Source organism: Dendropsophus ebraccatus, chromosome 11 (assembly GCF_027789765.1).
Source record: "Dendropsophus ebraccatus isolate aDenEbr1 chromosome 11, aDenEbr1.pat, whole genome shotgun sequence".
Lineage (NCBI taxonomy): Eukaryota > Metazoa > Chordata > Amphibia > Anura > Hylidae > Dendropsophus > Dendropsophus ebraccatus.
The window spans coordinates 30,319,768-30,340,401 of NC_091464.1; the positions used below are offsets into that span (position 1 = coordinate 30,319,768).

At 39.6% G+C, this 20,634-nt stretch overlaps 1 protein-coding gene across 1 annotated transcript in view; it reads left to right on the top strand.

Annotated features, from left to right (window-relative positions):
• The window catches only part of ANOS1 (anosmin 1), a 157,363-nt gene that overhangs the window by 129,401 nt on the left and 7,328 nt on the right, over positions 1–20,634 (top strand). Inside the window, exons 10-13 of the mRNA XM_069945364.1 lie at positions 12,486–12,574; positions 14,705–14,876; positions 19,954–20,174; positions 20,282–20,423. Coding sequence (XP_069801465.1) covers positions 12,486–12,574; positions 14,705–14,876; positions 19,954–20,174; positions 20,282–20,423 — 624 coding nt within the window. The remainder of the gene's footprint in view (positions 1–12,485; positions 12,575–14,704; positions 14,877–19,953; positions 20,175–20,281; positions 20,424–20,634) is intronic.

Sequence of the window (20,634 nt, forward strand, 5' to 3'; positions counted from 1 at the left end):
ATGTATATGTTCTTTATGCCTGCGACTGTGTCTGATCAGTTTCATTGTAACTCAAGGTCCACAGAAAGACAATAGCTGGCACCTTTACCAGCTGTGTAGCTGAAAGTTACGGGCAGGCAATGCCCATAGTTATAAATAGAAGATGTCCTCTGGGGGAATGGTGTGCCCATGCTGAACTTTTGCACCAGGGCCCATGAGCCCTTAGCTATACCCTTGGCCAACATGAACTCACTTTCTTATTTGCATCCTCCCAAACTTGATCTAATTTCCATCATACACACATATATACATGATACATCATACATTATTAATTCATCCAAGTAATGTACAGTAAATCAATAGCTAAAGTTCAAAAATGTTCATGATTCCACTTGCCCATAATTGTAATGTGCATGATGCAGCTAACCGATCCAGCCAACACTATATCATATATAAATAATGTCTATATGTATCATGTACATTCTTGGTAGGTTAATGCTAGAAATGGTGTTGCAACAAGTAAAAATATTTTAATTAAAATAAGAACAGATCTTATATCTATTCTGTGGTTAAATCCCCCCAAAGCATCAATGAACAGAACAAAGGAAATGCACAGTTTCCTATGTAAATATTATATTACAGGTAATTTGCAGAGGAGGTTTGCCTTACACAAAAGATCATGCAATGCAAACCTATTCATAATAACTGCAAACATTAAATACAATGGAAAAAGGAATCAAACAATGAATATTTAAAATTCCTTCCCTGTGTTTCCGTGTTCAAAGTGAAGAAGCGTGGCAAAAAATCCAGGGCACATCTGTATAAATAAGGCTCAAAGCAGAGTTAATTGACAGAAGAGATACAAATGGCATTCTTTTACAAGGGCCTTGAGGAAAATGGGGCACAACATAATGCACATTGGCTGAATTAAGAATTGGCTACAGTGATTAGTTCTGGTCTATAGCTAATCCAGTTAATCAGGCAGGAATGCTTGGTTCTCTACTGTTATCCTTGCACTTTCTTAAGACGAGAAGGAAGATATTGCAAGACACAGATCACAAGTTCATCACAGCACTGTACACTATACAATACATAGACAGAAAAACAAAGCCCTATTGTTCTGTAAAATTCCACAGAGTCTAGAAGGCTTACACAGTAATATTTTTCTTGCATTATGTTCCATTAGAAGTGAATTGTTTTGCTTGGTTTCAGGGGTACCTGTCACAAAGTTGATCCCTCCTGATCGGCATGCAGACTCAGATGCTGCTGGAATATTGGGTTGTTGTGGATATGTCCTACGCCTGCTGAGTCCCAAGAAACATGGTTGGCGAGGGACGTATCCATGGCAATCCGGCAACAACTGCATCTGCACCAATTGGGAGATAGCATCCAAAAGCTGTCTCCAAAGCTGCAAAGAGATAGACTTTATGGCAAACTTCAGATAGACTTTTCTGATATGCTGATAACTATAGCCATAGTCACATAGTTGACTGATCAGACATTGGTGGTCTTTTCTAATGATGGCCATGTAATACTTCTGGAAAAACCCATCATATATCGAGTTCTCAATGGAATTGATTTGTTCTCTTCCTGGCATTAGGAAGTAACAGTAAGGGTGAGTTCACACACAATGTAAATTTGTAGATTTATCTGACATATTATTGAAGCCAAAGCCAAGAATGGGTTTGAAAAAAGGAGAAATCTCAATCTTTTCTTTATGCCCTGTTCCATGCTTATAGTCTGTTCCTGGCTTTGGCTTCGATAATCTGTCAGATAAATCTGTTTGTGTAAACACACCCTAATGATATAACAAAATTATCATATCAATTCCTATGCAAACCTTTAGTCTATTACAGTTTTATTACAATTGACAAAAAGTAAGTACATCTGTACAGTCATGTGTTATTCTACCTTTTAACCCCTTAAAGGGGAACTCCGGATAAGAAAAACTTGTTTTCTATTAAAAGTACATTAAAAGTTATATAGATGTGTCTATACAATGTATTGCCGTATCTGTGCTGTTCTGCCAAACTGGTAGCTGGTAGATATCCAGGAAGTGGGAAAAAAAATGGCCCCTGGGCCAATCCACATTGTCTCCTGGTCCCACTGCTCTCCCACCTTAGGAGACAAATATTCCATGCCTCTGTCTGACATTGTGTGTGTTTGCTGAGCACAGGCTGATGATGCAGACAGGGGACAGGGTGTGATCTCACAGGAGGCTTGGCTGGATTCCCCAATCCCCTGAGTGATCCACCATCTCTGAATGGCCAGAAGCAGGTGCAGCACTAAATTTACTGATTGTGATGGGTGGGGGACTGTGATGATCAGCTGAGGGAAAGCATTGCATTCTGGGAACTGCTCAACCAGGAAGGACAGAAACACAATACAGAACAAAAAAACCCGAACAAATGGATTTTTGGTAGTTTCAAAACTGGGGTAGACAGGTAAGTAATGCTATATGCTTCTGCAGAAATTTTATTTTTTTTAACCTCTACCTGGAGTTCCCCTTTAAAATTAGGTTAGGATGGTAAGAAAGCAGATGAAACATGACTGTAGGATCAGACCCAACTTTTATTTTTAGTTGGTGACTAAAAGCCATATTGATCTGCATAGGAACTGTAGGAAGAAAATGGTTGAGAATTGTTAAGTTACTGCTAGGGCCTGCTGAGTCAACCACATATATCTAGGATGTGCATTGAACTGTACAATGAGTTACAATTAATTGTAATTACAAAGAAAGAAAAAGACTGTTGTTGGTTGTTGTAGAACTGCTGTTTAAAAAAAAAAACTGTTATCCAGCTGCTGTTGAGCTGTTTTTGAGTTTGCCATTGATACGTATGGCAGAGAAATACAGCATACAGAGAAATAATTCAGACTGAAGTCCTTAAAACCAGGGGTCAAGTGCAAGGTCTGTTTCTGACAACTGTTTATATACCATAAGCACTTATGTTTTTTATTTACTGATCTCTATGTGGTCTCTAAAAACCTGCTGCGCCTGTGGTCCATAATAATAGAATAATGCATTGGTACAGGACAGCCCCTTAGGACCCATGGAGATATTAGGTAGTAGAAACAACTGTCTAGGTGCAAACAGATCAGATGAGGCCTAATGTATCAAACAAGGAACTGAGCTCTAAAAATGGGTTAAATTAATTTCATTTAAGTTTTTAGATATACAGTAATAGAAATTTGAGGCTCAGATGTTGTGTCCACTTGTAAATATACAGGCCATTGTCCATGTCCAACCTGCCAGTTGGTATGTCAAGAATTACTATTGTTTCAAAATAAGCTGATGTATGTGTACATGAGGAATTGTAATGGATGGTCCAAGCACTACGAAGTAGATCCCCTGGATCACTGAGGAGTACTGGCATTCCTTCACCGAGGAGTGGAGTCTAAGGAGATCCCGATTTTCACCCGCTGCAAGAAAGGATGGACTTTGCTGTGGGAAACTCCCAGGTTGCTACCCTCAAAGAAGGATCTCGGTGACCACTGACTGGAGTCCAGGACTAGGGGTTCCCCTTCTCTGTGGAAGAAGTGCAGGATGCAACGTTAGTACAGTAGTTCAGAGTGAAGCTAAGCTAGAACTGGAAATGGACTGAGATCCAAAAAGCTAGAAGATCGTTAGGAAGTGACAGATAGCCAGTGAACACAGAGGTGGTTGCTGACTGACAACAAAAATGACAACTGAGCAAAGTGGTGAGGAGGTGCAGACAATATATACCCTTAGCAGAATATGCCAGAAGACTCCTGAGCCTGTGGGCTGAACTTATAAATACAGGTGGACAGATGCATGCCTGCCACCAGAGGGAGCCCAATCCTACAGGAAGTCAGCCCATTCCTCTGAGGGAAGCTGCCAGAGGACAATCAGGCTGATAGAAAGGGGCATCACAGCATAGTGCGACCCAGAGGAGGTAGGGGGTAACGGACATGGCCATGTGCCATTACAATAATAGCTCTATTTTTGACTATTATATGACTTGCATCCTGCATTTATTAGCTGCATTTAATTTTGGTAAACTCGAATTGTCAGTTTTCACTGCTTAGCTCCAGAGGGGACAGCGACTAGCAATTACAAAGTCTCCCATACATAAATTTAACTTTGATCCCTCCCTATCTTACCATTAATCCACCTAAAAGAAGTTGGGGCTACAGTTCCCAGCCTGGCCAGCAGGATGGGTAAAATGCTTAATTATTAGTGTCAAGAAACTAAAAATACCTCCACATCATGGTTACATGTTGTTACTAGTGTTGTCCAAACCCAAACGCTCTGCATTTGAATCCCCATGGCTGCAGAAGTTTGATGCCGCCCTAGTTGCTCCTCCTTCTTCCTTTCTCTTTCCTTTCCATAGACATCTATGGGCAGCCACTGTAACCCGATCTCTCAGTAAATTGATAATCCATACTCATCTTTGCCTAAAAATATATTTTATCAATGAATTAAGAGTGAATGATCCTTGCAGTAGGCAGTATGAGGAATAGAGAAGTCTTGTAAGTAGAAGAAGAGGCAGGTTTTTCCTTTTGTACTATTAATTTATATATAAAAAAATAAAAATAAAGAGAAAGTTACACGTGAATGAATGAAAAACCATACAGTACATACTTGATACACTTACTTTATAATTCAAAACACACATCTTCATGCATATAAAAACCTGCAATGTTGATATAATTAGAGTGAGGTTTTGTGGTTCTACATAATCACGAACAAGCCTCCGAACAGAAATTGCTAGATCACAGTGAAATGGTTTCAGTATTATCTAACACACGAACCTGCATTGTGGTAGTTGCTGAATCTACATGTGGATCACACATTCTTCTAAGAGCTATCAGTTCCAGTTATTCTCTGTTGCACGCAAAAGGCTTTTTCAGGCTTTAACTATAGCTTCAGATTGGTCTGCGCTCTTTTACAGTAAAGACTTGAATGAATTTATAGATGTCCTTGTATAATTTGCATGGTAACTTTTAAAGATGTTCATAGGAAAGCATTAATACAATGGTGGTGATGGTCTTTGCCTCTCACTGAAGTTTTTTGAAGAACAACTGGAATAGCTTGTACTAAAAAACTGAAATTGTATGAAGAGTTCTTCTTGGTTCCACCAAGGTCAATCTAGGTGATGCTGATAGTAGGTGAAAGATTTAGTTAGGTTGAGTTTAGTGTTTTGAAGATACAACTATCAATACAAAATCAATATCATGACTAGTATTGGATTATTAGTTTTCTCCCCTATTAACCAGCATGGTTACAAAGAATCTATGTTTGCACTCAGAATTATGTTCCATTTTTTCAACTGTAAAACACACCAAAAAAGCCGCTGTTTTTTAATACCACCGAAAATAAGACATCCTCCAAAAATAAGGCATAGTGGAGGATTTACAGGATAGCTTAAAATTAGGCATCCCCAAACGTAAGACCCTCCCTGCCACCAGGGTTATGTTGGTTTGTTATGACAACTGATGTACAGTATATATAATAAATGTTAATTTTTTTTGTTTAACAAGAAGTGTGAATTCTTCATGGATAAATAAGACTGAAAATAAGACATAGCACATCTTTGGGAGAAAAAATTAATATAAGACACTGTCTTATTTTCTGGGAAACACAGTATTGAGTTCATTTAAACACAAAAACTAATTGATCTTAAACTCCGGTTATGAGTATGGGTGTATACCTCAACGACATAACAGTTTATAAATATGTCTAAAAAGTATTACCCCCCAGACACAAGTGTGCTATGAGGCAAATAGGGCAATACAACCAATGTAGGATGCCCTGCCAAGTTCAGCAGCAATACTACAAAGATGAAGACCATTTGAGTACATTTCTCTCAGTTCTGTATATTCGGGGCCACAAGTAGTAGTGTCCCTAGTAGTCCCTATCAAAGGGAATAGGTAGTTCCACTTACTCAAGAATTGTTGGAGCAATTGCCCTCAAAAGGGTAAGGCCTAACATGCTATAACCATAGGTTTGATACCCTAGTGTGATCCGGACAGTGGAGTGCTCAATGCATTTCTTACAGATATTATGGATTGCTCAGGAGCTCAAGTCAATGGGTAATTGTTGCAAGAAAGGACAAATGATAGCAAATAAATCATCTACTCCCCAGGCATGATAGTCCCATGGGGGTAGTTTGGTGATTTAAGTGTGTGCAGTGGCAACACATCCAATTGGAGATATGTTTAGGAGCACCCCATTCCTAGTAGCGATGGATGGTCATTGGACTCAATGAGAAGAAAAAGTAGAAACAGGTTAAAAAAAAATCTCATTCAGCAAACGTTTAGAGCCGTAATTTTATGGCTGACATTTTCAGCCATTTGTGCAAGAAAAACAGACTTGAAATAGGCTGAAAATGTGGACCAAAAAATTGAGTGGGGACAAAGCCTACCTATCGCACTTGACGACCCTGCATAATTTTACTGAAAACCAGGTAATGCTGCATTTTCCCAGCAATGACACTGCGGTGAGACTAAAAATATGCTGCCGGCCTCCTCAAATTACTACAGATAATTTGAAGAGACTGTGAATCATCAGCAAGCACTTTTAACATAAAGGAATTGTCCATAGTGTACAACACCTTCAGGTATATTAATATGCAAAGCAAAATCATTCATATTCTATCACACAATGTTATGTTGATGTTTTTCAACATTCAGCAAAATATTTTGAACATTGTTTTTTTTTTATCATTAGCTAATAGTAAATATTTAAGGAATGAAACACAGAACTTGGAAACTACCCAACATTGATAAGCCGGTGAAAGATTTAAGAATTTGATGTTACCTGAACCATATAAGATGTATGGTGATGTCTATACAGGTGATTAAGATGATGATAACACATTCCTGGGAATTTGCAGACATACTTGGATTTCAGAATGATACTTATATCTTTCTATAAATAATTTCAAGAAAATTGTGTCATTATATAACTTTTAAGAGGTTTACGTTCTCCAATGTAAGATTGTAAGAACTTGCTGCTGTCTCATACCCATTCTTCCCTCTCCTATAGTTGCTTGCTATAGTCACAATCCACCTGTGGTATAGGGGTACTGTTGTAGTTGGGTCTGTTATGGTGGGTTTATTTTTTTTCTTCTGTCTCCTTTATGATGGCACTGTTTAGGCTGGCTCTGGCATGCTGGCACTGTTACAGCTGTTACTGTTGTAAGCTGGACCTGTTATATGTGCACTACACTATGGTCATTGTAATATAACAATATCATCACTTCTGCTGTGGTGTCGTGGTGGCTGGTTCTTCAATGGGAACATTATAACACTGAGACACATGAAAATTCATCAATGTCCCTATTTATTGCATTTCACTCTCTACTCTCATCATACGCTGAATGCATATATGTTTATTTTTCTATATACTAATAACAATGTCATACAGTACTTACTGATAGCATAAGCCAGCATATAGAATATAGCATTATGCAAGGATATCGTTCATTTTTGCGTATGTTAAATTAATTTGCATACCACATTGTATAGTATGTTATCCTATACAACAATGTAGAGAATGTGTCCACAAATTAAGAAGCCCCCTCTTATATATTAGTTACAGGTAAAGGGGCACTAGCATACCACAAATAACACCTATGTGCAACTAATATAACATAATATATTAGCCTTATAGGCAAACAATATTACGCCTAGAATCAAATTTGATAGCCGCAACAAGTGTTGCAGTGAGTGCCATCCTTGGTTGCCCAGAGCATCGCTTGTTTTTGGTAATAAGTGGTTGCGTTTATATTTGTGCACATATTTTACACATTTTTACATATCTTACATAACTTTCACATGTTTAACTTCTGTAGTACTATACAATATGCACCTATATAGACAGATAGATAGATAGATAGATAGAAACAAATAGGAAAAAAAAAAAAAAAAAAGCATTTTCACTCTATGGCTATGTTCACACAGTGTTTAACAGCATCCATTGCATAGCTATGGACACTGTTACACTGCCGGCCGCCGGGCTGCATTTAGGACATTCCTGCAGCCGATACCTCTGAATTGGCTGCAGGAACATTTTTTTTTTTTTTTACAAAATAGGCATATACATTATTATCAACCAGTATAAGGCTATGTTCACTCAACGTATAGAGACCGGACGTTCCGTGACCAAGTGTTCCGTGACCAAGCGCTTGAGAAAGAGGGCTCCTCCCACCAAACGTAGCGTACGTGTCGAAGTCATCTGTTTCCCAGAGGGTGAGAGCCTCAGTGGAGAGAGAACTGCAGAGCACCGTGCCATAGTGTTCATCTGTCCAGTGCACAGTGGTGACTTTTTTCTTTGTTATTTCTTTATGTGAGCATTTTTTGCCTTGTATCATTGAACTTTTCAAGATATACATAAAAGGAAAAAGTTTCTTGCAAGTACCATTTTGTGGTGTCCCATTACTTTTATACTGGTTGAGATTTATACCAAGTGAGCAGCTTGGTTTGGGACTTTGTCACACAGTGCCATCAGCACCACTTTATATTTTTCTATATATATTATTATAACATTATGTACATTAAAATAACAATGTGTGCATACAGTGCACGGCATTGCATTGACTTTAATGTGATGCCGCCCCTGCAGTAAAGAACGTAGTGTGAACATAGACAAAAATTTGCCCGTTTCCTGAGATCTGTGCCGGTTTCTTCATGTGCACCGTCCCGCTCTATTCACTGGAGGTGGGCCCAGTATCCCCAGGGGATATCATTATACTGGGGGCACCAGGCCCATATCCAGTGCGTAGTTTGAGCCAGGGCACATGAAGAAACTGGCGCCGATCATGGGAACTGGTTGGCATTTTGAAAAATAGACTAGACAACTAATATATCTGCACCGGCGCTGACCAGGTAGTAAAAAAAAAAAATCACTACTTAAAATGCTACATTGGCTATATATAATTTGATCTACTTGGTAAATGCCCTCTATGCAGATGTGGATGCTACCCATAGATAATAGCATGAAATATGTGATGCAGCTGACATTACTGACATTATATGAAAACAAATTGAACAGATGTACAGAAACAGACTGACAGATAAGATTTAGAGCCTTCAGCTGTGTGACTAGATAGATAGTGAGAGTAGCTCATTCTGAGATGAACGCTGATAACTAATGGAAACATTAACAGAACAGAAGAAAAATTATAGACGGCAGTGCTTTGTAATGTCATTCTCATTTATGGAAGGCATTAGCCGCTGATCTTTGCCCTCTAGCCAATATTTTACATCTCACTCATTGCAGAGCGATAATCCTGACCATGCACATGCAATCATCTCCAAGAAAAATGTCTTTTATGCATTTACCCCAATGTGCGTTTTACTTATTAGAATGATAAAATGAAACTCCCAGAGTTTACAGGTAGTACGGAATATCCTATGTGATATACAGTATCTATGTGCTAAACAATTTTGGCAATGTGGTAGGGCAGGGGTAGGGAACTGTGGCTCTCCAGCTGTTGCAAAACTACAACTCCCATCATGCCTGGACAGCCAAAGCTAAAGCTTTAGCTGTCCAAGCAGGATGGGAGTTGTAGTTTTGCAACAGGTGGAGAGCCACAGTTCCCTGTCCCTGTGGTAGGCTATAATAACCTGATGAAAGAGGGAATACATTTGCTAAGATGAGGTTTCCTTGATCTTTAACAACATTAAAGGGGTAGTGCGGTGTTATTTACTAAATGACACACATTACAAAGTTATACAACTTTGTAATGTGTGTTATGTAAGTGAATGGCCCCCTTACCCGTCTCCCCCCACCCCCGGAAGTGTGGTGCAGTATACTCACCAGATTACTGTCGACCCCGGCCGCCATCTTTTGTCGAACAACGTCATCTTCGGGAGTCTGAGTTATGCTCAGCCAATCGCAGCTGAGCAGCTGATGAAACGGTAGAGGGGGGTCGGCATGAGGGAGGGCTGGAGCGGTGGGGGCAGCCTCCCGAAGATGACGTTATTCAACCCAAGATGTCAGCCGGGGTCGACAATAATCTGGTGAATATACTGCACCACACTTCCGGCGGTGGGGGGACACGGGTTAGGGGGCCATTCACTTACATAACACACATTACACAGTTGTATAACTTTGTAATGTGTGTCATTTAGTGAATTATTTTTAAATGCCGCACTACGCCTTTAAGTTAGGTGGTATGTTTCAAAGTAGCATCCACATGAAGGCAAAAGACCCAATATTTCTCAATCACAATTTGGTGTTTGTGCCAGTTTTCCCAAATTCTTAAACTCACCTGTTTTTCCTCTTCCAACACATAAAAAACTTTCACATTAATTGATGTCAGAAAGTGCTAGAGATTTGTAATTTACTTCTATTAAAAAATGTCAAGTCTTCCAGTACTTATCAGCTGCTTTATATCCTTCAGCAAGTGGTGTATTCTTTTAAGTCTGACACAGTGCTCTCTGCTGTCACCTCTGTCCATGTCAGGAACTGTACAGAGCAATAGCAAATCCCCATTAAAAAAAACTCTCCAGCTCTCCAGGCTGGAAAGAATACACCACTTCCTGCAGGACATACAGCAGCTAAAAAGTATTACAAGACTTTTGAGATTTTTTTTAATGCAAGTAAATTACAAACTTCTGGCACTTTCTGGCACCAATTGATTTAAAAGATTTGTTTTGTGAACTACCCCTTTAACTTCAAGAATTATTTTAACTGTTCACTGTATCTCAAGGTGTTATCGTAACAAGATAATCAATGTTATTCACTTCTTCACTTCATCTGGCAGTGGTTTTAATCTTATTGATTTATATGCAATGAGAAAAACTTCTCCCTTCCAGGTTTGCCCCCTAACCATCTGCTTACTGAAATTTTCAAGACTACTGTATCTGATCAGACAAGACTGAAGAGATGCTTCTAGTCTTTTTCTATCTTCACATATGGATCCAACCTGTACAGGCTTCAAAGCTGTACTAAATTACTAACAATTTTTATCAATCTTTTTTTATATATTCATGATGGATTTACATCCTTCAGAGTTGATTTAAATCAATGTACAAAGTTATTGATGAATATTTTATTACATGTGACATTGAAATATAGAGCATGGCAGTACATTTTCTGCCTTTGTACTCTTCTTTTTAACCAGTAATGCATGGGATGAAAGCCTGTGCTTGACCTTTACGTGTATAGATCACTTGATTATTATTAAATTTCACATTTTAAAGTGGTAAACATGCAGGTCACATTAAAACGCTGTAGAAACACTTGATTACAAACATTGTAGATTAATGATGATCAGGGGCATGTAACAAATACAAAGGGTTACAATAGCTACAAAAAAAAAAAAATCAATGCACCTTTCCTAGTAGTAGTTCATATTACCACCTGGCCCCATGTTCATGGCTTGTGTTATATGGGCTCCATATGCAGTCAATGTGGCTTCAATGGGTTACTGCTCGCTACAAAGCAGAATAACTCGGTAAACAAAAAAATTCCACTGTTATATTTATCTTTTAGGAAGATTATTGCAGCATTGGAGATCCGACTCCGCAATCTCCTGGTGACCTGTTGTTACTGATTGCAGTCATCCAGATGATGAAATGTACCAGGGCACCAAAGAGCACATAAGATATATCACTAAATATGGTCCGATGAGTAATGAGGAGTAGGCACACCTGGTTTGCCAGGAAGTCAAAGGGTCATAGGTCTTAGATTCCTGATTTTTGTGATGTTTTGACACATGTTAGCTCTGTGAGTTCAGTATGGTTTACGGATTGCCTTTGGTTAGAAATATGCAAGTAACATTGGGAAACTGTATACCCATTTCTCTATATTGGCATTATTATTAGAATTATTAATGGAAATGCTCCCCTGGCGGTGAAGAGAAACCAGTGAAAATGAAAATAGGTATGTCTATGTGGCCAGTACATCAATAGGAATAATTTATTCTTACATATTGGTCTATGCAAGGTTGCAGACAAACATTTGCCTAGAGCTGAGAATTTATGATAAGGTGTTTTCTTATATGACAGAAAAGGACTGTAGTTACTTGCAAGGGACACAGTGATATGGTCAGGACTCACTAGTCACTCTTAAATAAAGAAGACATTTAGCTTCCTAAAGGGCTTACTTTTAAGCATACGTGTCATAATAAAAAAAGTAAAAAAAAAAAACTTTTTACATGTGACGGACATATCATAGTTTTAATAGTGTGTGTGGGGGGGTCTGTTAAAAACTCTACTGATCAGGAGAAAAAAAACAGGCAGATCCACACAGCAGTGCGCTGTTCTTCCCTACTTCCTTCTCCGTCCAGGCAGCCCCATACATAGACTTACGTTGCCTAGATGGAGAACAGTGCGAGTCGGGTAGTAAATGTGTAACTCCATGCCTTTCCTGGCTCATTCTGCTAATCAATAGGGGCCTTAACAGTGAGACCCCACCGATCAAAACCTTTGACATGTCCCTGTTACAATTTTTTAGATCTGCTGAATTAAGTCTTTAGTAAAATTGTATACTGATACATAGGACTTACTAATGTGATTTTTTTCATTTACTTTAGATCCTCTTTTGGGACTTTATCATGTACAATGGATTCCTGAATCATGTGCACACAATGAAACCAAGGGACCTGAGAAATCTGTAACTCAAGTAAGTTATAACTCAAGTAAGAAAATGCATGTGTTTTCTGCTTTAGATCATTTCTGGTTATATGCCATGTTATAGCATGGGGACTGAAGTGTACTTAAAGTGAGTGTACCACTAGATACATCGTTTTGTGTTTTTACACAAACAGACCGGTGCAAGTGCGGGATACTGGTGCTGCAGTCCTTTTTTGAGCTGCCACCCGTGTCCCGTGCACTGGATTCCCAAGCTCTGGCCCAACTCTATGCACTGGAGGTCCTGCTTGCCTGCAGTGTGATGATTTCCCCTCCGTGACGCAGCTCCATTGAGTCTAATGGAGTCGTGTCACAGAGAGGAGGAGGTTTCATCACACTGGGGGCCGGCGAGCTGGGCTGGTGCTCGGGAATTCAGTACTTCATGTTGGGTTGGTGCTCGGGAATAGTCTGGCACCGTATGCGAGAACTGGGCGGTGGTTCCAATAAAAAGGACCACCACTGGCTTTCCCGCATCTGCACCGGTCTGTTCATTTTGAAAACAAAAAGCGAGTCACCCAGTGGTACATTCACTTTAAAAATCCAGTTATAATTTTGGTTGAGTACAACTAAGGTGAAGCTAGGATCCTGGTAACTAAAATGTGCTTGTGCTGGAGCCATGTGAAACCTGCCAAACAGCAACAAGTTCAGTAAAAAGCTGAGGGGGCTCACCGGATGATCTGATGAAGCGCGCATGCCAGCAAAATGGCCGTCATGTCTATATTGTATATGTGAAGTGGTTTAGTGCCTGCTGAACAGTGCCATGTGTCACCGAAGGTTTTACTACATGCTGAAATAAAGAAGCGCTGCAATATCCTGGTGAGTGCCCTCAGCTTTTTACTGAACTTGTTGCTTTTACAATACGACTATTTGTGAGGTGCACCTCCGTTGCGGTTATTTGCAGTCCCAATAAGCCCATAGCATAACAATCTTGTGGATAATAAGAGTAATGCTGGTGATATTCTAAGACTTTGTGTCTGCCAAACAGCAATCACTTATTGAATTCATTGAACTAATACAATAACACAATTGCTTAATACATATATAAAGTGGTTTCATACCTACAGCAGCAATGTAATTCACATTGCATAGAGATGGTGTTTGCATTGAATTAATGCTACGCATTTTGTGCTCATATTTTGATGTATCTGGCCATTGAATTATTTGCTTTTGTCATGTGACAACATAGCACTCCCTTATTTATACAGTAATTTGTAGAGGCGTTGTTGGTGTATCCTAAGCTGGCCTTTTATGCTGGTTGTAATGCCCTGCTTGTTTTGCTTGGATGAACATTCACGCTACACTATACCATCTATTATCACGTCATGGGAATTCTGCTTTCTGTTAGAAGCAAGACGCTTTGATGCAGTGCAGCCCAGATGATTTATAATATTCGGCAGAGGAAGCCAGCCTTTCCAGAACATTTTAGTAGCCACCCACAGTGTAAACAGGCCTGCTCTATTTATTGTACTGTACTATGTTGTGATATATTCAAGTTAATGCAAAGTAAATATAGTACAAGTTCAGTCAACAAGCCGCAACTGGGCTGTAGGCAGCAAAAACATACTAAAAGAAATACTGTAGCCATATAACAAAAATATCAATAAAGACGTATGAAAAGATAAGCAATGCGGATCTGTTGGTGCTATACAAATACATATTATTGTTATTATTATTGAGAGATTGGGGGAGATAGCTTTTAGTTGACCTACATTATATGTATGGCCAGTTATGAGAGCAGTATTATGGAAGTAGTGCTACACTGTTTGAGTACCACTTGCATTAACCCCTAGATGACCAATGACGTACCGATACGCCATGGGTTACTGTCCCCAGATGACCCTGGGCGTACCGGTACCTCCTTTCCTATGAAGTGCTTCATAGGAGGTGGGGCCCGTCTGCAGTGAACAGCCGGGCCCTCACCGTTAATGACAGGCTGCAGCAATTAACCCCTTAAATGCGGCACAACCATGGCATTTAAGTGTAAGTGACAGGGGCAGTCCCCTGTCACTTACCGATTGGGACCCCTACATTGTGACTGCGGGGGTCCCGATTGTTTTCACAGACCGCCGAAGGACCGCCGGATGTTTTTGAGATTATAAACTATTCTTCCATTTCTACACAGGATCACCACATTATCCTACCAGGATTATTATTTTCATGCAAATACAAAGTCACAATCCAACCCGCCAGATCTAAGGGCCATTTAAAGGCTGAAAGCATATTCTTCACAACTCCTCCCTGTTTAGCACTGAAAGGGAAAAACCACAAACACATCAACTGTCCAACTGAAGGAGGTAAGTAATATTCTGTCCGGTTTCTGGGATCAAGGAGTTTCATTCTTAGTTAAATGGCTTGTGTGAACCAAGGGTCAGTTTTGTTTTTAGGAAATACATCACTCCATAGGATGTAACTTTTTATGAAGTAGACATGGAGTAAATACCAGATATAGTCATGTCTTAACTCTCATCTCCACCTTACTGTTCTCTAATCTTGAAATATTTTTGGGAAAAACAGAAAAAAATACTTGCCATTATCTATTTACATACAGCATACCTGAAGTTGGTGAAAACATAGGTGTTGGCTGAACCACATGATTTTGGCTGGACGAGACTGGACGACCATCTAATATGTTTGAAGACCTTCTCACATCATCCGTCTGTAGATGTTAGAAGGGATATGGGTTGGGCAGTTCAACTGCCTAATCCTTTTATACTTGAGGAGAAAATATGCTGTGAAAGATGTGTGGAAATGCCTCCCCCCACCCCGCATGTATGTGGAGGAGATCAGGAGAAGTAGCTATTGGTGGAACTATCCTATATGTGTGGCCAGGCTAGTCTTGCTGATCCCTGAAAGGCTGAAGATGTTTTTATATTAAGGCATTGGGGGAAAATATCCCTCCTCTAATAGAATGGTTTAAAAAAGAAAAAAAAAATAGATCTGAAAAATTATGTTTGACAAGAACAAGGAATTTTCAAAGCTATATGAAAATCTAGGTTGTTTGAACAGACTTTAAAAATCCAATAAAATTGGAAATGGAATGGAATAAGTAAGTTTTAAGGCTGGAACTTGAACAATTCCTGGAGCTAAAACGGAAACAATATTTCTTGTAAATGTACTATGCTTTTGGTTTATTTGGTAGATATCACTTGTATAAGTTATTACCTAGCAGTTAAAGAAGTCCAATGAAAAATTGTGCAGGCAGGGGTTAGGGGGGACCTAATAAAGAAAGTATATTTATCTTTTTCTGTGCTCCCACAGTGCCGCATCACCGCTTCCAGATCCCCACTGAGTTCCTGCAGCTCCTGCTGCAACATCATGAACCAACTGATGGATTGCCCACTTAGCCACTCAGTGACTGGGGCACAACACTGCTGCAGTCACTGACCGGCTGAGTGGGCAATCCATCAGCCGGGTCAAGTACTTTCACCCAAGTCGTGGCATTCCAGGAAGCCGGGGGGAAATTAGTTCCGTCAACAGATCAGGGGAGCAGTAAAGCTGCAGAAGCGCAGGGATGGGAAAGTATAGTTTCTTTATTATATTCCCCCCAACCGTTGCCTGCACAGACTTTTTTTGTTTTCGCCAAACTTCTTTTTTAAGAAACCACTAGATGACTATGGAACCCCATTTTCTTCCAATCAGTCATCCACTGTTCTTTAATGCTATTGTTGATGCGCCACCATCATTTAGGTTCCTAGCTTGCCTCCAGCACAGGACAGATTATTAGATATGATTAGATTACATTTTCTTTCTTTGTTTTTACATATAGCAGCTTCTAAGGCTAAAATAATATAACATTTAAGGGGTTACCCGGAGAGCAGAAAGATATCAGCTCTTCTCCTCTCTGGCACTCCAATTCCTCCCCTTGGCCATCTCTACTGAAAATTTCTACTGATAAGGGGGGCGGGAGCATGTTGTGGGCAATGATCAATAGCTGCATGATGTTAAGGATGTCACAGCGATATTGGCAGCTATTGGACACATAATGGGGGACATTTGTGAAAGTTATGGCAGGGGTGTAAGCCAGGGAGGAGGCATAGATTGTCCCCTTCTCCCTAACGTACGCCTGCCGTATCCCCAGCTCGCCCGATGGGTAGGCGGGGGGGCTTTGTAGAGGTGTGGCAAGGCAGGGAGGAGGTGTGGCCTTCCCCCGCACCTCATATATCACAATATTCATCTGCACGCCGGCTTAAATCTATGAAATCAGGTGTCGATTTGGTACGCTGGGAGCAGGTTTGGCCAACCAGTTGGCTGGATTCACAAAGTGAATTTGGCCATGAAAAGGAGGTGGGGCCTAATTTAAGACTGCATACGAGTACGCCGGTCTTAATAAATCCCCTCCAATGTTATCAGCTAATAAACCACTATCATGCCTATGGATAGATGGCATCAGGGACCAATGGGGAAAATTCTTTATTAAGCTTCTATATATGTATGTTTAAAGATTCTATTTAAACCATCTATACAAGGTAAGACTTAAAAGAAAAAAAAAACACCTGGGTGTACTCAAAAAATATTTTTGTATTACAAAATAAACTTTCATAGCTTTGATGTTCTTAGAATAAATTCCCCTGTATCATAATGGAATGTAAACTCTTCAAGGTAGAGTTTTTTGGTCAACCAAGTTACTTTTATTGTAGATCATTTTCAATTGATGTTTAAAAAAAACCCTAAAAGCTCAGAACAAATAGAGTATTTCTTTGTGTGTAGTGAAGTGTTGAAGTTCAGTTAGCAGTCTTTCATACTCCTGTTGCTTTTACAGAGATTTAGCATTAAAGTTTACTGTAACTCAGTGAAATGTTTGTGAAGTCCTGCCAGATATTGGTAAAGGCTTTCATTGTTGGCAAATCTGCCTTTACTCAAGAGGAGTTAACTCATTTTCTAAATGGATTTGAAGAACTTGCAGAACATTATTAGCGTTAAAAAAAACACAGAATGCACAGAGCAAATACTGGAAACAAAGGGAAAAGAACAAAATATTGCTTTATGATCCAGTTTCACCATAAAGTACATAGAATACTTTTTTAATTCTATATAAACATGTCCCTTCTAGACACAGACAAGGTAATGACATACAGTTAAAGGCAATAGAGAGTGCCAAGATGATCTGGAGTGCAGTCAATTTGTGTATGTAAATGTTTAATGTACTGAAAATGAAGCTGAGTTTACACTGGCATTTGGAATGCTACTTAAAAATATAAGAAAGGAAAATGGATGTGGATTTCTTCTACAACAAACTGTGGGTCTCCACAAAATAACCCTTCCTTTAAACCTCTAAGAATACAAACACACACACACACACCGGAACCGAAGCGGATTTCTCTCTGCGAATTTGCAGCGAAATCCGCTGCGGATCCCTTCCTGTTGGTTTCTATGAGAGGACATACTTGCAGCGAGATTGACATCCCGCTGCGAGTATGTAAGTGACAGCCCGGTTAACCCTACACCGTCTGGAGCATACTGTACTTGCTCCAAGCTCTGGTTTGCTTCGAGGGGTTCACAGCTGGATGTCCCTGTCAGCCAATCAGTTCACTACCCCGCCGTAATGTATGCTCTGGCCGGCGGAGGGTTACCGGGGCTGTAAGTTGACATCCAGCTGCGAGTATGTCCTCTCATACAGGAAGGGATCTGCAGCGGATTTCGCTGTGGATCCGGTACGTGTGTTTCGACCTTTGCACAGAATCATATACATGTATGTGATTTTGCTGTTAGGGTGTATGGAGAGGGTTTGGGATCTGAACCTGTACCATACATGGCAACTTCCGACTGCTAACAGCTAAGGTGCTAGGGGGTTGGAGCAATCTCCATTTCAGCTATTTAACCATGTAGATGTTACTGTCAAAACTCACAGGGGCATTTTAATGGTCTCATAACAGACTGGCTTCCTGCAACAAGATCTGCTAGGCCTCCCCTATACAGCATATGGATCACTTGATAAAAACAACCCCTTTAAGCAGAATGCTAATGCTGTTAAGGTTACTTATTTTGTAGCAATGAGGAATAAACTCTTAACTTTCCCTCTGACTTTAAGTGTATCTGTCACGATGCCCCACTTCCAGATCAGCAGTGAGGTCCTCTGTTAATACAAAGGTTTAGGTCTTCATGGATACAGACACGTGATGAGACCATAACGCGTGTGACTGCTACTGGATCCAATGGGGGTAACGCGCATTATGGTTTTATTGTGTTCCCGTATCCTGGAGACCCAAACTTCTAGATGAACAGAGGATCTTGTCACTGATCCAGAAGCGGACCACTGTGACAGGTAGACTTTACTTCACCTTCAAACTGGACCAAAAATTTGACATAATCTGCAATATAGGTAATATCTGTGGGAAGGACAAGAAAGAAGATGTATACTATTTATAACACAGTCAAAATATTACTATATGATGCATCCTAACAAGTCATTTTTCTTTGATTTTTAGGGTGCCTTCACTCTGCGGAATCGCAGCGAGATCCGCTGCTGATCCAGTCCAATTCATCCCTATAGAGCACATACTCGCAGCTGGATTGAAATCCCACTGTGAGTATGTGAGTTAACCCCCAGACGCCCATAGCCCACAGCCCGCCGTCGAGAGCATACATTACCTACTTGGCGACGCAGCTGCATGTGAGGCTCCCGCCTCCAGTCCCGCTCAGCCAATCAGTGCTGCGTGCAATAGCAGATGCACAAAATAGACATGTAAGTTTTCTGTGCGGCCACATGGAATCCCAACCGGAGTGTATACAGTGTGTTTACACTCTAGCTGGGATTCCATAGAAGATAATGCGATTGGCCGCTGTGATTAAACAACAGCCGTTGTTGCAAACTTGCAGCAATGGCTGTTGTTTAATCAAAAAATTCACTGTGTGAACCTGGCCTTATAGTGTCTTTACCTTTGTGTTTAAATATTGTCAAACGATAGTTTATTATCTATGGACGGCTTCTCTGACTGAAGGATTAGCATTTAGCATATGATTTTTTCTAGATAGCTATACTGCTTATTTTACATTCAGTATAAATGATAAACCCCATCTGTAGATACTTATATATTCATGCCGGGCTGAAACAAACTCAGTCTGCATATACATTATTTATTAACTACCTCTTGGAATTAGCATATTGAATTTATTTAGGCTGCATGTGAAGTAGGTCACAGAAGCCATAGTAAAATGTATTAATACAATGTTGTCAGTTCCTTCCAATCTTTTGTTTAATATATATATATATATATATATATATATATATATATAGTATAAATAATCTCAAACTTAATAACATAACATATGTTGCCACTTTTTTATCTCGCCTGTGTTATCTTTAGATTTTTTTTTTCCAACCATAATGATATGACTAATTGAAATCTAGTGACATTTTATTGTTCTTTCTAGGCCAAGTTGTCTCTAAAGTGTTGGCAAAACCTGAAAATCTATCCGCTTCTTTCAACGTTCACGAGAGTAACATTACTGGACATTTTTCGTGGAAATTGTCCAAATTAAATCTCCACCAGCCAATGACAGGATTCCAGGTCACGTGGGCGGAAGTCACAACAGAAAGCCGGCAGAACAGCCTACCCAACAGTATCATTTCACAATCTCAGATTTTGCCTGTGGTATGTTAAAATACTTCAGTTTTTACTCTTTAAATACTTTATTTCATTCCTTTACATATCCATTTAAAGAAATCACAGGACTTACATATGTTATCTTCTTTCTCCAGGACCATTATGTCCTTACTGTCCACAATCTTAGGCCCTCAATGCTTTACCGACTAGAAGTTCAAGTGTTAACAACTGGTGGTGAGGGACCAGCCACAATAAAGACCTTCAGGACACCAGATATACTTCCCCCTATACCTCACCGTAAGTAATCTAAGAATTACAGTAATTTATCTATTTGGAATAAAATGTGTAATAATCTGTATGGAATATATTTTTAAATGCTGTTAATAAGTTGTGTTTCTGCTGGGTTTCTGTATTATATACAAAATATTTAGTAAAATATAAAATAGCCTATTATATTTATTATATTATATTATAAAAATGCAGGGCCAGATCAAGGATGGGGAAAGCC